We start from the raw sequence: 18,578 nt of genomic DNA on the forward strand, positions 1-18,578 counted from the left end.
CTCACCGGAAGGGGCAGTGCCCACACAAGAGAGGGGGACAGCAGGTTTTAATGACTTTTCAGGTGTGCCCGCTTAACCTAGCCGACGCACACGGTCAGCACACACACGTCTCGGGCTCTCGGAAGAGCCACTTGCTGCCAATTATCCAGTGGGAAGTCCAGGGCCAGGAGTGCTCTTCCGTAATTGCTACGTTGGCACCAGGATGTGAGATAAATATTGAGGCTGCCAGCCCGGGTAACTCGTGTCATCAGCAAGGGCTCCTGGGGAGAGAAGGTGGAGCTGCCTGCTGCCGTTTTGTGCCTTAGACCTTGTGTCCTGAAGACGACGTCTCCTGTATTCCTCTCCAGGTCCCCGGAGCCTGGTGCAGTGCCTGGCACACAGCAGGCACTCAATAAACGTTCATCGAATGCTTAGAACAGAAACACCTGTCAAGTCAGATGTTCAAAGTCCTCTCCTTCAGTTCAGCCAGTTTTTACTGAGTGCCTCCCTGATGCTGGTGTCTTCATATTATGGATGATGAAACAATGCAGTTAAATTAAATCAGGGCTTCTAGAATGACGAGTTCAAGATGCCCCAGGCTCATGAGACTTGAACGGCAAAGAAGCCCAAGATTCTCTGGAAATTTCCCAACGTGATGGCCCTTGGCCTGGGTTTTTGGCTCACTGGCAAAATGTGGTCATGAAAGGCTCTAAAACAGAGCCCTGAAGGACCACAAGGGCCACGGAATCAATGAGAACGTCAACAGGTCCTAAGACACAGGAGTCTGCTGCACACCAGGGAGCTCTGGGAAGCCAAGTAGAGGAATTGTGACTCTCCTAAGGACACCTCTGCAGTCATCCTGCCAGAAGCCAGCCGGGTGATTGGAGGGACTCTGGGTCGTCTGCTGGTTTCATGGCCAAGGGAGGGTCCTAGCTCGCCTGAGGAAGAGGTTATGTAGAGAGGGCCCTGTGGGCAATGGCCCGCATTATCACCAGAGGCGCCCTACAGGACTGCTTGGTGGGGGGTGGGGGTGGGGAGGGACAGGTCCTGCTGGACGATGGGCTGAGTCCTGTGGTCACTGGCCTGGGGAAGGGCAGGACTTTAGGCCGGGAGTGGGCTGTGGAGACAAGGGGGTGAAGCAGGAAGGCCCAGGCAGCGCAGAGAAGCCTTGTTCGTCCTTTCTCTCTCGAGTCTAGACCTGGAGGAATCTCAGTGTCTTTGAGGGTCTTCCTGGATGACCCCTGACCAGAGCCATGACCAGGCGCTCGGCAAGTGGCGCAGATCATGCCCTCAAGGCGGGTGTGCGCCGTGAGTGCAGAGTGCCAGCAAGGTGAGGGGTAGCCCAGGTGCACGGAGGGAAGCCCAGGCTGGCGGGCTCTCTGCCTTGCTAAGGGGTCGGCACCCTGCAGGAGAAAGGACACCGGGGGTGATGGTGTGGAAGTTGGTTGAAGAGGCTTTAAAACCTACCTGAGGGTCAGCATCGTCCTTTAACTTGTGGGTGCCTCTGAAGTTTAGCGCGTGGGACAAATTCCGGTCACACTGATGGTTCAGGCTTGGATGCTACCAAACGCAAGGGCTTTGGGAACTGGGCTGGGTGGGACGGAGGGCTCCTTTGAGGATTGTGGTTCTTAACCTTTTTTGGTGGTTTACAGATCCTTCTGAGCATCCAATGAGTGACGAGGTGGACTCACTCTCCCAGAAAAAGAAAAGCACAAACACATACATGCAAAACGTTCTTGGTCCCCCTGGAGCCGTGGCTGCCAGGAGAGGATGCCTCGTGGAGGGGGTCCAAGATGGGCTGCCCTCGGTGGGCTGTGTTCTGGAGGGCCAGTGCCCCGTCTTGGGTTCTCCTTTGCTCTCCCTTAGCCTTTGGTGAAGGCTCGTTTGCATGTTCTGGCCCTCATGTCTGTGCCACGTGTCAGAGGAAGGGCCACTGGGCCATCGTGGGTCAGAGCCCTGGGAAATGGCCCTCTCCCCACCCTGCCCACCTCCACCTGGCATAAGCTGTGGTATTCTGGGTTTTACTTTATTAAGAAAAGTGGCAGTACTTCCCTGGCGCTCCAGTGGTTAAGATTCCACGCAGCCACTGCAGGGGGCACGGGTTCCATCCCTGGTTGGGGAACTAAAATCCTGCAGGCCACGCGGTTCAGCCAAACAAAACAAACAAACAAACAAACCAACAAACAGAAATGTGGCATTTCCCTGGGGACACTGACTGTAGCATCTGTTTGGGGTCCCAGAGGAAGAAAGATCGCTGTAAATGTCAGGACAAAAAATGTGAAGGAGAAAGTGCTAGAAACACCACCGGGGTCAAGAGCTCAAACCCCTCCCAAGAGGGAACCGCACAGCTGGTTCCCTGGGGTGGGCCTTGAGCTGGGACTGGCTGCTTGGTCAGGGTCTCAGGCAGCAGCAAACACTGGAGTGGGCAGCTTCCCAGAAGGAAAAGCCTCTTTAGTGAAATCCACGGGGACGCCGAAGCCGCACAAAGCCCTGCCCCTGAGATAAGCGGGTGAACTAAGCCAGGCCGTCTTCCTCCTCATTCATCCCTGCCGGCCGCTTGGGTGCGGGATTCCGTGGAGAGCACGGGCCCGTGAAGGGGCTCTGCAGCACGCCTACCTGACCTACTGCCCTTTCCAAATTGGCTTTAATGAGGTTTTCTCTGTTCCTCATTTCTTGCAGCTGAAGCAATTTCCTTCTGGAATCCTGCCGAAGCTTCTCTTCCACCTGAAAGGATGATGAAAGCGTGGGCTTGCTGCTAATGTGATCATCATGCCCTCTGGGGAAACTCTTCTGGGGGGGCTGCTAATGGCAGTGGGGGAGTCCCTGAGGGGTAGGGACAGCTGCAGCCCAGCAGCAGGGGTCACAGGCATGCACAGGGTGGAGGCAAACTCACAGGGAGTTGCCCCCTACGGGAAAGGGCCGAGCTCTGCACCCGGGACTCAACTATGTTCTACCGCACACTCCCATCCCAGCTCGGTCCCAAACAAGCCGTACGACACTCGGAAAGTTATTTCACTGCTCCGTGACTCAGTGTCCTCATCTGTCAAATGGGGATGATGATACTAGTATCACTGCATAGAGTTATTGTGGGGATTCAATGTTTGGAATAGTGCTTAAGGGCTCTGTGAGTGTGTTAAGTACTGTTGTAACCTAGGAAAGGTGGACAGGAATGTCCGCCGTACAGTCTCGTTCTAATAACTCGTGATGGGTACTTGGAAATGTTATGATTGGGTTTATTATCATAACTGTTTGTCGTTACCACTTTGAGCACACTCACTGGTGGTAACCTCTCTGGAGGCTTGCTAAAGCAATGTCTATTAAGAACTGCAGCCTGCCAAGGAAGGTATTTAAAGTGGAGAAGCTTGCCTACGTTTCCCCCCTTGCTTGGGTAACAGTCAACGCACGGTAAGCTTGGGCGTGCTCCACGCTACCCTTGGCTGGCCAGTGTAGGCCTCGCAGCTGCTCAATTCTTGGATGCACCTGCTGAGCCCTGGGCCCTGGCACTAACAGGAAATGAGGCAAACTCTCATAAATAAATGGAAAGTTTTTGTGCTGAAACAAATTCACAGGCTGTGTTTTCAGGGATCTGAAGAGGGGGATCACAGGGATGTAATAAAAGACCCAGAAAAGCCCTTAAGAGCTTTCTTCTGAGTAGTGTGGTCCAGTGGAAGAGCCTCTACCCAGCTCCGTTACCTTGGAAAAGTCATCTAAGCTCTCTGGGCCTTAGTTTTCTCCCAGGTCTAAACATGCTCTGACTTCTATGTCAGCAGCCTTTTTCATGTGCTGCAAAAGCCAAGTCCAGCCTTGGACTCTGCCCTTATCTGTGTTCTGCATGAACAGCCCCCGTTCCCGTCCCCAAGCCTCAGAGTCACCTTCAGCGGCCGCCCTGCTCCCTCCCTCACACTTGGTGGTCTCACGCCTGTCCTCCAGTCCCTCTAACATGCAAGCTGGACTGTGACAACTGGCCTCCTCGCCTCGAGTTTAGATTCTTCCAGTGCAATCTTAACGGTACTCTGAGAGTTACCCAGCTGTAAGGCAGCTCTGTCCAACAGAAATTTCTCCAGCGGTACAGGTACTCTGAGCGAGGCTGTGTTGTCTAATACGGCAGCCACCAGCCACATCTGGGGATCGAGCACTCGAAATGGGGCTGGTGTGACGGAGGAACTGAACTAAAAATTTTAGTTAATTTTCATTAATTTCAGTGTAAACAGTAGCATGTGGCTGTTTGCTACGCCAGCGTCACTGAAGTCAGACGAACCTGGAGTCAGACAAAACCGACTGTGCCATTGGGCTAGTTACTTTACTAGTAACTAGTAGCCTTGACTTTCTCATCTGTAAAATGGAGAGGATGATTTCTAGATCACAGCGCTGTTGTGAAGATGAAGAGATGAAATGTTCAAGGGAACGCCTAGTACGTGAGAAATTGTAACGATCATTTTCACCCTGATTACTGTCCACAAATGTCATTGCATCAGTCACTTGTTCAGAAGCCTTAGGAGCTCCCCACTGCCTGTGTGGTACAGAGCCCAAGTGCCTGAACTAAGGCAAAACACCAAGCTAGGGATTCAAGAAGACCCTACGAACTCTGAACGAGGTAAATAAAACTGAATCCACACCTAGATAAACCATAATAAAACTGCTGGAAATCAAGGGAAAAGACAATCTTAAAAGCAACTGGAGAAAAAGACAGATTATGCAAAGGTACAACAGTTAGGCTTACAGATGACTTCTAAATAGAAATAATAGGAGCCACAAGACAATAGTGACATATCTAATGCTGTATCTAATGTGCTGAAAGAAAAGAATTGCCATTGTAGAATTCAATACGCAGTCAAATGTGTTTTAAGAATGGAGGTTAAATATACATCTCCAGACAGACAAACAGGCACATTTGAGAATTTGTCATCAGCAGAGCCACCATGAGGGAAAACATTAAAGGGTATTCTTCAGACACAAGAAAAATGAACCCAGGTGGGTGATCAGAGATGCAGAAAAGACAAGCAACAGTAAGGGTAATGTGTGGATATGATACTGACTATAGCAAAACACTACTAATGTCTTGGGGGTATTAACTATCAAGAGGAGTTTAGAAAATGACAGCAATGGCTTATAAATCTGGAGGGGGTAAGTGAGGTTAAGGTGTTTGAAACTCATTGCACTGTCAAGGAGAAGGGCATAATTATCAACTACTATTGCCTCTTGGTAAGTTAAGAATGCAGGGCTTCCCTGGTGGCGCAGTGGTTGAGAGTCCGCCTGCCGATGCAGGGGACATGGGTTCGTGTTCCGGTCTGGGAGGATCCCACATGCCACGGAACGGCTGGGCCCGTGGGCCATGGCCACTGAGCCTGTGCGTCCGGAGCCTGTGCTCCACAACGGGAGAGGCCACAACAGTGAGAGGCCCACGTACCGCAAAAAAAAAAAAAAAAAAAAAAAGAATGCATATTGTAGTCTTCAGGATGACTACTAAGAGAATAGTAGAAGAGTGAAAAACTTAATTAATGTGTGATTTTGGTGAGTCAAGGATGAATGCTATTGTCTTACTATTACTAAAAGAATAGTAAAAAAGTGAAATATTTCCAAGCTAATAGAGGGGGAAAGTGGAATAAGAGAAAACCATCCACTCAGAAGGAGGCAAGAAAGGAGAGAAAAAGGAACATAGCACAGATGGTACAACTGGTATTGAGCAAGAAGGTAGATTTAAACCCCAGTACACGAGTAATTACATAATATAAATGGACTAAAAGTCAAAGATTGTCAAACTGGATTTTGTAAAAATGATACGCTATTTGAAGGCATATGTCTAAACCTTAAGACAAAAATTGACAGAGAACATATGAAAAAGATATGGTATGAAAACTCTAACCAACAGAAAGCCAGTGAGGAAGCTAAATGACAAAGGAGACGTTAAGGGAGAAACACTACTAGAGATGAAAAGGGACATTTCATGATGATCTAAAGTTTTGCTCTACAGGAAGTGTTAGGATTCTAAATTTATATGCACCTAGTAACACAGCCTCAAAACATATAAAGCAAACATCGTTCATATTAAAAGAAGAAACACACAAATTACAAACATGTTGAGATTTTTAAAAACATTCTCAATGATGGAACAAAAAGACAAAAAAAAATCAATATGAGAATTTAAGTTGGAAAAACATCATTGGCAAACTTGATTTAATGGATCAATTCTTTCTTAGATAATTTCACAATTAAGATTTGAAGGCAGTCTAGGGTAGTGGTTACTCACAGGAGCTTTGGAGTCAGGCAGACCTGGATTCAAGTTCTGCCACAACTACTTTATGCAAGTGAACTTGGATAACTTCCTTCACCTCTGTGTCAGGTTTCCCGACTGTAAAGTGGGGTTAATACCAGTATAGACTGCATGGGGTCATTGTGAGGATGAACAGAGATGATGCAGGTGGAGTGCTGGCCCCAGAGTGGTTCCCAGGCCGACCTGTCCCTGCCATACCTTGCTCTTTTCCTGCAGCGTCATAGAGATCAGGCTCTGCTCGGTACTGCTCCTTTTCAGCTCCACCCTCAGCTTCCTCATTTCTTTTTCCATGTCATGGATTTGCTGAAAGAGTTCCAACAACAGGGAAGTCAACTTCAGAACTCATTTCATCCGGTTCATTAAGGCAGAAACCTAGTCTGGGATTCACTTCATTCCTTCCCTTGGGGGACAATTCCACATCTTTGAGGCAAAGTAGACTTTCTTTCAACGGATGCAGAGAAAGGGCTGGGTGAGGGAAAATTTGAGTTTCTTTTGAAGATCAGCATGGATCCTGGATTAAACAGTATAAGATACCTATCCACTCATTAGAGTCTCTTTCCTTGGGGCACATTTTTGAGTTCAATCTAAATAAGGGCTGTTTGGAAGACACAATGGGCACAGTTTGGAAGCAAAGAACAATGACATTTTTCTTTTATCTCATTTGAGGCAGAGAAGTGTGCTCCTGACAGAGAGAAGAACACACGTCTCCTTTCCCCGTCCCAGGCACCATCCTTCCCAATGGATGGAAAACGTATGCCTGGTGATGTGCACGAGGGTTCGGGCCGGTACAGGGGGTGAACATTTATATTGAGTTGTCATCTTTTCACTGTATTGATTTTTATGTTCACCTTCCATACAAGGCCAGTGATACATTTGCTTTTTATTTTGTTTTTATGAATTGTTGTAAAATTGAATGTATTTAAGCAAAAATAATTCAAGAAGAGTTGTGTTAATAACAGTGATCAGGGCCGTGATAAAACTTGTGACAGTGGATCATGAAAGTCTGGGCATCAAAGTCCAGGGGTAGGGACCACGTTGAATTTCTAGCAGCATACGGTGGCCACCTCCCGTCCCTTTCCCCAGGGGAATCCTGATGAGGGGCCTTGAGCCAACTGCCCAGAAAATCTGGGGAGAGTGTGTTTTCCATGGACTTTTCACCCATCTCTTTGAGGCTAGCAAATCAAAGAATTAGGAGACTACATTAACAGACAAACACCCAGAAAGCCCCAGAGCTTGTGCTAGCTAATGAGCCAAGGAACCCCTCCAAAACACTCAAGGTCACAATCTAGGCTTTCAGTGGACACCTAGGGGTCAGGAGGTTCAACGCACGGTTTTGCAGAGTTTTAACTCTTTCTCTTGGGCTTCCCACTTCTCCTTCTGGGCATCTTCCTTCTGTAACTCTTCTTTCAGCACTGAGCACTGTGGAGAAAAAGGACAAGGCCACAGGGGCTTGGCTGGGGGTCCCAAGTACCTGTGTTCACGCCCAGGAGTGTTTCCTGCTGTATAACCCAATCACACCTCTGAATTCTGAGAGGTAAGACCATTTGTGTGATGGGAGCACGGGATCCTGCAGTCGTTCCCAGTTCACCCCTCTCATGAGTTCTGAGGAATAGAGCATCCAAATTCCTCTTCAAAGTTAGCAAACTTCACTGCAGGGGAAATCCAGCTTTGCAGAGTCTGGGTACTTAGGGTGCAGGAATTGGGATGTTTTCACGCTGTGACCGGTGAGGGTGGAGGGGGCCGAGCCAGTGAGCTGGGGTCCATCTTAGGGCTTTTGTGCAGGTTGAGTCTCAAAGACACAACTGCGCCGACTGGTGTGGAGGGGTAAACGGAGCTGTCTTGCCCGAAGGCGGCTCGGCAACAGGAATTAACGGCATCAGAATGGATGTGCCTTCTTTTGACCCAGCAATTCCCACTTTAGGAATGTACCTTAAGGACAATGACTGGAGAAATAAGTAAATCTGTAGTTTCAAGGATGCTCTTCACAGAATTGTCCGTAACAGTGGAAGAAAAAAAAAAAAAGAGGAAACAACCCAAGTGTTGTTTAGAACAGCAGACCACTTTATAACACTGGGTACATCCAGGAGAAAGTATGTAGCTTTTAAGACGGATGATAAGAGCGTTGATTTATTAGCATGGGAAAATAGTAAGTATTTAAAATTTTTAAAAATGTGCATACTATAAATTCACTATAAAATGATTGATTGATTGATTTCTAGGCAATATATAGAAATAAGACTGGAAGAACATACATGAAAATATTAACACTGATTTCTCAAGGTTGCATTTCCTCTCCTCTCTTTTTATTTTTTCTTCTCAATGTCATCTACTTATTTTTCTAAAATTAACACACATGATGTATGTCATTAAAAAAAAAGGCATATCAAATGTTCACAAGAGCAGAACCCTTGGTGGTGACGAGCCCTTCTTCTATTGGCCAGCACAGTCTAGACGAGAAGGGACCTCATTCCGAGGTCAACGAGGAAGGGGAAACGGGGACATAAATCATCCAAATGCATTTCAGGAGGTAGAAGAGCCAAGCAGGTGCTGTCTTTGCAGATTCCTTCTACTTAGCACCACCTCTGCATCCCCTTCCCGTCCCCAAAACACACACACACACCCCCCCCCACATAAAACAGCTATAGCACATGCCTGGGAAGACACTCTGCTTGGGAGAAACGAATGCAGAGGGCTTGGCCAGGCAGCCAACCCAGGGCAGAGGCAGAACAGCACAACTAAAACCAGCCTCCCACTTCTCGGAAAACGATTTTGTCATCCCCATTTCACAGATGGGGAAATGGAGGCCAAATAAGTTACAATAAAAGAAAGCTCTGGGATGGGACCCTGGTCTGTCTGATCCCAAAGCTCATGCAGTGCCTTTCACCAGCTCCAAACTGGGTATGGTACTACGTACCAGGTATTACTTATTGTGCCTTTTCCTTGGAACCTCAAGATCTGTTCTCACCCCACCCCCATGCAGACCTAGCTATCGGGTAGCCTCTGGGAATCTCTGAGTTGCCACCTGAGATGAAAGCTTTGAGGTTTTACCTTGATTCACAGAAACAGGCACATCATACAAATACTGAGAAATCGTATCCTATAGAGGCAGGATTCTAAAGTTAGCATTGAAGGCAAGAGTTGCAAATAGTCAGTTACATGTAAAAAACTCTTTGCTTGCCGACCACGTTCATCTTCCATAGAGACATTCTACACACTAAAGTCTAAGGAAGAAATGAGAGTCTGCGTGTTTGCATCTGGATCTTCAGATATTCTGCTTTGAAGACAATTATGAGAACCAGTGGTGCTGGGACCATGATGCAGCCGTGTGGTCATCCTTGCTCACAGAGAGATCGTATTCTGTTTAATGTTAAACTTTGTACTGGCAGTATATGCTCATAGGTGTGTTTGTTGCTGGGATTAAACAAACTCATTTATAATAGGGGTTAGAAAATGTTTGCTGGATTTGAAAATATATATTGCTTATTCTGAGCCACATACACACTGTCCTTTGAAAGGCTTCAGAGAGGTTGGCCACCTGCCCAGCAGCTACCCTCCCTGTGTCCTTGGGCACTGGCCTCATCTCACCACCGTGTGTCATGTGACTCCACTGTGTCTGCTTTTTGCAGCTACAATTTGCTGATGACCCGACACTCACTCTGGAGCTGAGGGCTTCGAGCTGGTGATCCTTTTCTTTGTTCTCACTTTTCAGTTGATTCACCTCCTGTTTTAGTTGTTGAACTTGACCATCCTTTACTAACACGTCTCTTTGCAAAGATGACACCATCTCTGTAAAAGAACCAAACCAAACCAAAACAAAAGACTCATGGAGGTCAAAGAGGCAGGAAGGATTATTGGCAACACCATGGCTGTCAGCCAACGTTTGGACAAGACCTTCCAAGTCTGGCCCACCACCGGTGCCCTCCTAGAACTGGGGAGGCTTTTTCCAAGGGTCCCAGAGCAGGAATGGGAATGAGAGCAAAGTCCACGGAACAGGGTTTGAGGCTTCAGTGAGAATGAGGGGCAGTCAGCACCAGCGAGAGGAGAAGCCTTTGGGGGCCCCTTGTGGGCACAGGCCAGGCAAAGCTGGGAGGAGAGGCCACACCATGGGCCTGGGGAACAAAGGCCCAGCACAGGGAAGGTCCAGGAATTCTTCTCCAGAGGCCAGGAGACGGGCGTGTGGCAGAGGGCACTGCTGGACGCTATTGATGGGGTGGTGGTTTTCACACTCCTCTGAGTTTGGACCCCTCTCTACCACTTATTAGCTTGGTGGTCTTGGACAAGTTATTTCACCTCCCACTGTCTGTCCCACACAGAGTTATTGTAAGGGTCAAATGATGCGGTATGTCCCAAGAACTCAAAGTGGCTAAATTATGTTTGTTACAGGGCGCCTATTATTTTTCTCGGCAGCCAGCTTCCAAAATGGCCCCAATGATCCCTACCACCTAGAATTCATGCCCTGTGTAGCCCCTCCCACCCTGAATAGGGCTGCCATGGGTAACCAATATGATACTGTGGAAATGATGGAATGTTTCCTCCCAGGCTGGGTCATAAAATACACTGTGGCCTCCTCTTTGCTCTCTCTCGAATCACTCACTCCGGGGGAAGCCAACTGCTGTGTCATGAGGACACTCAAGCAGCCCTAGAGAGAAGCATGTGTGCTGAGGGACTAAGGCCTCCAGCCAATAGCCACATGAGCAGCCATTCGGAAGGGGGATCCTCCGGCTCCCCCCGAGGCTTTAGATGACATGACTGATGCCCCAGCTGACATCTTGACTGCAACTCATGAGAACTAAGTCACCCCCCGCTCAAATTCCTGAACTACAGAAACTGGGGCAGATAATAAATATTGGTTGGGGTTTTATCCATTACATTTTGGGGTAACTTGTTATGCAGCAATAGATAACTACTCCATTACTGTAGCACCATTTTTTTAAACATCTTTATTGGAGTATAATTGCTTTACAATGGTATGTTAGTTTCTGCTTTATAACCAAGTGAATCAGTTATGCATATACATATATCCCCATATCTCTTCCCTCTTGCATTGTAGTATCATTTTGAATAAAAGTGGGAAGAAGGGTGCATAAATGCAGTGGTATTGGCTTATCTCCTACAGTTGTTTTCTTGAAAGAACATCAGGCCTAGTTTTAGTGGTAGGTATCAATCAAGAATGTCTATGAAATAAAGCACAAAATGCTCCAGAATTTCATTTTAAAAATGAGCTCTGCCTCCAGGACACAGTTCAGTTACTTGGAAATCCCTCTGGGGCTTGCCACACTTTGAGTGGGTCCAGCCCATCTCAAGCGTTATCCCAACCCAGGTCTGTCCGACTCCCTGATCGGAGAAGGTGGGATCTGAGACAGGCTTGATGCTTGGATGAGGTTTCACTGGCCGACATACGGGAGGAAGGTGAGGACCAGCGAGTTCATCCTTCCATTCCTGGTGCCCAGAACAGCACCTAGCCTGGGGGAGGTGCTCAGAAAATATCTGAGGACATCCCAAGTGAGGGAGGAGCATAAGCAGAGACCTGGGGGTAGCAGGGGGTGGGGCTGGGTGTGATTAAGTTGCAGAGTGAGGCAGAAGAAAAGCACAGATTCATACAGAGATGGGGATTCACGTGCGACTCAATGCTATGCCTGCCTTCTACAGCTGTGGGCATGTTTCCTGCTATGCGCTGGCTGCTTTCAGAGTGATGTGCCCCTCCGAGGCTCACTGCCTCCTCCCTGTCACCTGCTTCTCTCCCTCCCCTCGTCTGTGAGTGGTCCCTCCTCTTCAGGTCTCTAGACATGTCAGTTTCTTCTTAAAAACCTCCACTGGATTCCCAACACCCTTGGAATAAAAACGCAGACCCCCCGACCCTGCCCAGCCTCACAATCCCCTGTTCACTCCACGCAGCCTCGCTTGCCCTTGGCTTGTCCTTGCCCACCTGAAACAGGTCCTCTCTAAAAGAAGGACATAGCCGTGGAGGATGCAGCATAAACTGGTTAGAATCGGCTAGGTCCAAGGGGGTGTATGATTCGACTTCCAGGGGAACTGGAGCCTCATTACAGACTCATTGTAATACATGAGCAAAATGACACATGCACCAGCACCAGGACTCTTCCGAGGCTGACCGTAAAGGTCAAAAAGTGGGTGGTGGGGCTTCCCTGGTGGCGCGGTGGTTGAGAGTCTGCCTGCCGATCCAGGGGACATGGGTTCGTGCCCTGGTCCGGGAAGATCCCACATGCTGCGGAACAGCTGGGCCCGTGAGCAATGGCCGTTGAGCCTGCGCGTCCAGAGCCTGTGCTCCGCAACGGGAGAGGCCACAACAGCGAGAGGCCCGCGTACAGAAAAAGAAAAAAAAAAAGTGGGTGGTGGCCCAATGCCTGGAAATCCCCGCCCCTTCCCCAAAATATTAGAGTTGTCCCAATCCTCCCACTCATTAGCCTATAAAATTACCCAGCCCATAAAAACTAACCGCCCCATATTTGGGGGCCTCTAGCCTTCTGAGATGGCCCACACTCTGTCTGTGGAGTGTGTTTCTCTCTAAAGAAATCCACTTCTTACTTTGTCTTTCACTGAATTCTTTCTGCGATGAGACATAATGAACCTGAGCTTTAGTAAGTCCCGAGACCACATGCGTGATCTCGATTAAAAGATAGTGGGTTCTGACTGGGTTCGAGTTCCAGCCCACGGGCTCAAGTCCCACCTGAGTTCCATGGTTGCACACCCACTAAGCTGGTCCCCCTTGGCCTCCCCCCTTGAAGCGCTGGCCACCACGACACACAGTTTATTTTCTCTACAGCACCATTGCTCTCTGAAGTGGGCTTGTTTATTCATCCGTTTACTTTTATTGTCTGTCACCCCCTCCCAAATCTGTGAGTACAGGAATCTGACTGTCTTGCTTGGCTCTCCCTCCCCGGAGCCTGGAACGGGGCCTGACACCTAGTAGGAGCTCAAGAAACATGTTGAAGCAATGAAGGAATCCAGGGAATCAAAGCTCAGTCACAGCTGTGCGTTGGCTGCCCCTCTCCCAACCCAAGCCCTTTATCAGGGAACCACCTCTGATCAAATTAGAAAATGGTTTCCCTTGGGCCCAAGTGCACTCGGCTGAAATGTGTGAGACAATGGGTGCCTTAAAGGAGTGACCCCATTTTGTCCACGCTCTAGTTTGCACTCAGGCTGCTTTGTGGAACCACCCAAGCCACAAGGCGACCTGTGTTCTCCCTGGTGGGGCCAGTGCTCAGGAGACCTTGTAGCCAAGAGATACCATTCTCTCAAATATTTACCTGGCCCTGCCCTCGGAACTGGGTGGCAAGAAACCTCCACTGAGGGAGAACTCTAATGCACCGACACGGGTGATCCCTGAGGCTGCACCCAGGTCAAGGGCACAGGTGTGCTGGTTGACTGGTGATGTCTGCAGGGGGAGGGCAGAAGCTCTGGGGCCTGAATGCAGAAGGGCCTCACCTGACGTGATGGCGGCGTCCCTCCTTAAGTTCTCAACCTCGTGCTTCAGGGAGGTGATTTCTAATTTTCTCTCAGACAGGGTCTGGCACAGCACCTGGTTGTAGCCTTGCTGTAGGGCACTGATCTGTGGAAGGAGGCAACACACAGTCAGAGGGGGCCAGCCAGGCCTGCAGGACACGCCGGTACTTCTCCAACGTTGGGCAAAGAGTCGGGTTGACATTGGATCGGGGTGTTGGGGAAACCAAGGTTTTCAGTTGTCACTAGTGGAAGGGGCAGGAGGGGCCTGTTCCTTCAGTGACCACCATGTCATCGGTCCTCGAGACACGAACCTTATCTTTGTGGCCACCCAGGGGCTCCGGTGCTGCTGTCTTCCTATGACCTGTGGGTTTTCAGCCATAAATAGACCAGCTGTTGGTTCCAGATCATCCAGCACTGACTGGATGCACAGCAAAGTTCAAGAGCCGGGAGCAGGTTATGAAATGAATTCCCTCTAATGAGAATAGAGGGTAGTTTATACCTCACAGAACACTCCAGAGTTTACAAAGCCCGTTCACACATGCTACACTGATACTCGTCACAGCGTTGCTGAAGGCTGACGTTCCCATTAATGTGCCCATTTTGCAAGGGAGCCAGGTTGAGACTCAGAGAGGCGAGGCCCCCTGCTCGGGATTATGTGGCTGGTCAGACGTGGTGTCTGATTCAAACCCAGTCTTTAGTTGCCTGGTTCCTCCTTCCCAGGTGGCTCTAGGAATGAGCGTGAGAAGTTGGAGGCTGTAAAGCATGGCATGGACTCGGGAGCCGGACTGTGGCCTTCAAGTCCTGTCTCTGCCAGTTAACGGGCTTTGTGAACACAAGGAGGACACCATATTCTGTTTCCTTTTGTTCAGTCTGTACGCGGGGTGATGGTAGTCCCAACCTGATAGGATTGTGAGAAGTATTTTAATAAGTTAACATGTGTACAAGTGCTCAGATCATGCCTGGCACACGGCACAGGGGGATGAGCTGTGACGGTCCTCTCCTCTGACTACCCACGGGGTGTTTTTTTTGTTTTGTTTCGGGGGATTTTTGTGTTTTTTTTTTTTGCGGTACGCGGGCCTCTCACAGTTGTGGCCTCTCCCATTGCGGAGCACAGGCTCCGGACGCGCAGGCTCAGCGGCCATGGCTCACGGGCCCAGCCGCTCCGCGGCATGTGGGATCTTCCCGGACCGGGGCACGAACCTGTGTCCCCTGCATCGGCATGCGGACTCTCAACCACTGCGCCACCAGGGAAGCCCTCACGGGGTGTTTTAGCTTCAGCTTCCCTCGTCCGTCTCTGGGGAAGGTAGTTGGTAATCTTTATGTGTGCATTTGTAAGCCTTGCCAGGCTCACTTAAACGCCAGTGTGGTTGTTATTAAGAGGAAATACAGGGGCTTCCCTGGTGGTGCAGTGGTTGAGAGTCCGCCTTCCGATGCAGGTGACGCGGGTTCGTGCCCCAGTCCGGGAAGATCCCACATGCCGCGGAGCAGCTGTGTCTGTGGGCCATGGCCGCTGAGCCTGTGCGTCTGGAGCCTGTGCTCTGCACTGGGAGAGGCCACAACAGTGAGAGGCATGTGTACCACAAAAAAAAAAAAAGAAAAAAAAGAGGAAATACAGGAATCGTGGGTGGGAGGACCACAGGTCGGCTCTATCTATGGCTGCTGTGAGCACCCTCTAAGTCCATGGCTCAGAGCCCCCTCAAGGGCGGGCCCCCCTCCAGGGGTCTAGGTCTACACGTGGGGTGTGGAAGGCTCTCCATCAAAGGCAACGTTGGTAAGGGCCCGAAAGTAGCTGCCAGGCCTCGGCCTCCACAGAGCAGGTACCCGAGAGGCCAGGGAAGAGAGCTGGGCCTGGAACCCCCTCCCTCTCGGTCTGATGTGGCCAGACTGCTTGTTCTGAGTGGCCAGGACTTTCCCACCTCAAGGTGCACTGTGGGCCTTTGCCCTGTGATTTTTCAGATGTGAGGCCTCAGTACTAACACAGGGACACGTTTATTGGGGCATAAATGCCACACAATCCGTAGACAGGACAAGAGCTAGCTTGTTTTGTTTTAGTATTTTTTTTTTTTTTTTGCTGTACGCGGGCCTCTCACTGTTGTGGCCTCTCCCGTTGCAGAGCACAGGCTCCGGACATGCAGGCTCAGTGGCCATGGCCCACGGGCCCAGCCGCTCCACGGCATGGGGGATCTTCCTGGACTGGGGCACGAACCTGCGTCCCCTGCATTGGCAGGTGGACTCTCAACCACTGCGCTACAGGGAAGCCCCACTAGCTTGTTTTGAGAGATCAAAATGGAAGTGACAAGGAGAAGGGTGCAATTTCTTTTCTTTTCTTTAAAATAAATTTATTTATTTTATTTATTTATTTTTGGCTGTGTTGGGTCTTTGTTGCGGTGCACAGGTTTATTGCAGCGCCTTCTCCTGTTGCAGAGCATGGGCTCTAGGCGCACGGACTTCAGTAGTTGTGGCACGACGGCTCAATAGTTGTGGCACACGGGCTTAGATGTTCCGCGGCATGTGGGATCTTCCCAGACCAGGGCTCGAGCCCGTGTCCCCTGCACTGGCAGGCGGATTCCTAACCACTGTGCCACCAGGGAAGTTCTGGGTGCAATTTCATTGTTCTCCTAAGGTAAGTTTGCCAGATTTAGGGGAGGAAAAATGGATGTTCACTTAAATTAGGATTTCAGATAATGAATAATATTTCAGTGCAAATGTGTCCCATGCAATATTTGGGACACACACTAAAACGAAATTCTAAAATTCAAATTTAACTGGGTGTCCTTACTTTATCTGGCAACCCCACCCGAAGAGAGTTCCTAAACTTCAGTCATTCATATACCACTTTCACCATTTTTCCCATGTCTCTTGGCTAGTCCCACTATAATTTCTTAGCATTTTTCGTAGAAGCAGCTCCCTTTTTAAACTTAAAAACGTGCATTAAATTAAATATAACTGTTATAAGAGTAAATAGAGACTCACTATCTTAAATAAAAATAATCCCTCCAAAAGAAGAAATACAGGAATTTCCCTGTTTACCATCAGACCAGGTTGCAGGCATCACACTAAAAAAAAAAAAAAAAAAAAAAAAACAGATTGGGGGGAGGTGGTGGGCATGCCCAGGTAATGGAGTTCGGGCGTGCTGATATGGCCACCAGATGGCGCGCACAGCCTTTGGTCTTGGTTTGTGTCCTTGGAAATCTTGTCATTATTACTCTGGTAGAATTAACAGAAGTGTCAAGGTCTCACAAGTTTTCTGACTCGTTTCATGCACCATCATGGTTCAGAGTCTAGGACATTTGGGGCAGTTACACTTACCTTTTCCCTGGGGCACCTGAGACATTATTGGGGGGGGGTCTATGATAGAAGTTGCAGGGACACAGGCCACTCTGACCCCCACTCTCCCCAAGGCTATACTTTTGCATGTTTGTGCTTTGGAAACTTTGAGTGAAACAATTCTTTCACATCTTACTTTTCTCTGTTGGGGGGAAATACAACTTTTCCATAAAAGGTCCTTGGAACACTGAAAGTGTTTGTAAGCTCTTCTCAGCTTGATGCTTTTATTTGCATGATACCAGAGATAGAACACACAGAGACAAACTTCCAGAAGGGAAAACATACGTTCCCCTCTAAGACTCCAGTGGTTTTGACAGATTGAAAATATTTCAATCTGAGTGTCAGAGTTTTAGGATTTCGGATTGCTGGAAAACTCCAACGAGTCTTCAAACCTCTTTGATACTTTTACTATCAAAGTAAATATCCATATTGTTTGTAATGGCATAAATTCCAAGATGTTTAATGTCTGTTAAGCTGTGTAACAAAATGGGCACTGAATCATAAGAAAGTTAAGAGTGCTAGGAGGAGTGATTGTTTCAGGATGATAATTTGGCTTCTAATTACCACAGGTGTATAAGAGCACATGGAGGTAAGAATTTTCTAGTGATATTGTAGCAGATCGAAGATCTGCGAGAGCAAATCATTATGCACACACCTTCGGGGACCAGGGAAAACACATAAAGTAATCAGAACCATAAATCAACCTGCCATGTGGCTTACACTTCTGGTGGAATGCTCTGCAGGCAGTAGAATACTTAAGAAACTAAAATGTCAGTGGATGAAACTCGATTTGAGTTCAAACCGATGGAGCCTCTGGTTCATATATGCCTTGCTATAAAATATTCTTCTTCAGTTATAAGTGAAGCTCCAGGGGTAGGGGCGGCAACAGCATGATGCATCAGTGTAATTATTTCTAGATAATATCTTTGTAAAAAAACATTTTTCCCCCAGATATCGGCAGCCACTTTAAATAATACTCAAATTGGGACCGGCTGATATTCAAAGATACGTGGAAATTATATAATATTCTATGTCAAATATATTTCAATTATTTAAAAAAAGGTATGTGGGGAATTCCCTGGCAGTCCAGTGGTTAGGACTCTGTGCTTCCACTGCTGGAGGCCTGGGTTTGATCTCTGGTCAGGGAACTAAGATCCTGCAAGCCGCGTGGTACGGCCAAAAAAAAAAAAAGGTATGTGGGAATAATTCAGCCTCATCCATGTACCTGAAAAAGACATGTCATTTTCTCAGGAAAGCTCTGAAATGGGAGAATAACTGAAAGGAATATTTCAGCAAAATTGGGTTCAGTTCAAGAAAAAGGTGCTCATTAATGTGTCAGCTACATGTCAAGGTAGCTGTTTGCACTAATAATCCCTACAGGACCTGTTACTTTCATTGTTTTTTCAAAACCAGGTTTGAAGGAGAGTCATTAGTTCCTTTAAATATTAGAGCATGTATTTGTTGACTTGTTTATTCTGTCTCCCTCACTAGAGCATAACAGGGGGAAGGATCATGTCTGTCTTGTTCTCTGCTGAAT

General features: G+C 48.3%; 1 protein-coding gene and 1 pseudogene across 2 annotated transcripts in view; one reads left to right on the forward strand and one right to left on the reverse strand.

Moving 5' to 3' along the window:
- Positions 1 to 18,578, forward strand: part of LOC308620770 (centrosomal protein of 78 kDa-like) — a 1,829,729-nt pseudogene that overhangs the window by 1,307,787 nt on the left and 503,364 nt on the right. The gene's annotated exons all lie outside the window — the stretch shown is intronic.
- LOC308621085 (forkhead-associated domain-containing protein 1-like) overlaps positions 1 to 18,578 on the reverse strand; it is a gene marked incomplete at its 5' end in the record, with an annotated part of 212,550 nt that overhangs the window by 138,121 nt on the left and 55,851 nt on the right. Inside the window, 5 exons of the mRNA XM_081241257.1 lie at positions 2,596 to 2,703; positions 6,449 to 6,553; positions 7,580 to 7,669; positions 9,906 to 10,036; positions 13,697 to 13,820. Coding sequence (XP_081097383.1) covers positions 2,596 to 2,703; positions 6,449 to 6,553; positions 7,580 to 7,669; positions 9,906 to 10,036; positions 13,697 to 13,820 — 558 coding nt within the window. The remainder of the gene's footprint in view (positions 1 to 2,595; positions 2,704 to 6,448; positions 6,554 to 7,579; positions 7,670 to 9,905; positions 10,037 to 13,696; positions 13,821 to 18,578) is intronic.

Source organism: Mesoplodon bidens (assembly GCF_964165515.1).
Source record: "Mesoplodon bidens genome assembly, chromosome: 7".
Classification (NCBI taxonomy): Eukaryota; Metazoa; Chordata; class Mammalia; order Artiodactyla; family Ziphiidae; genus Mesoplodon; species Mesoplodon bidens.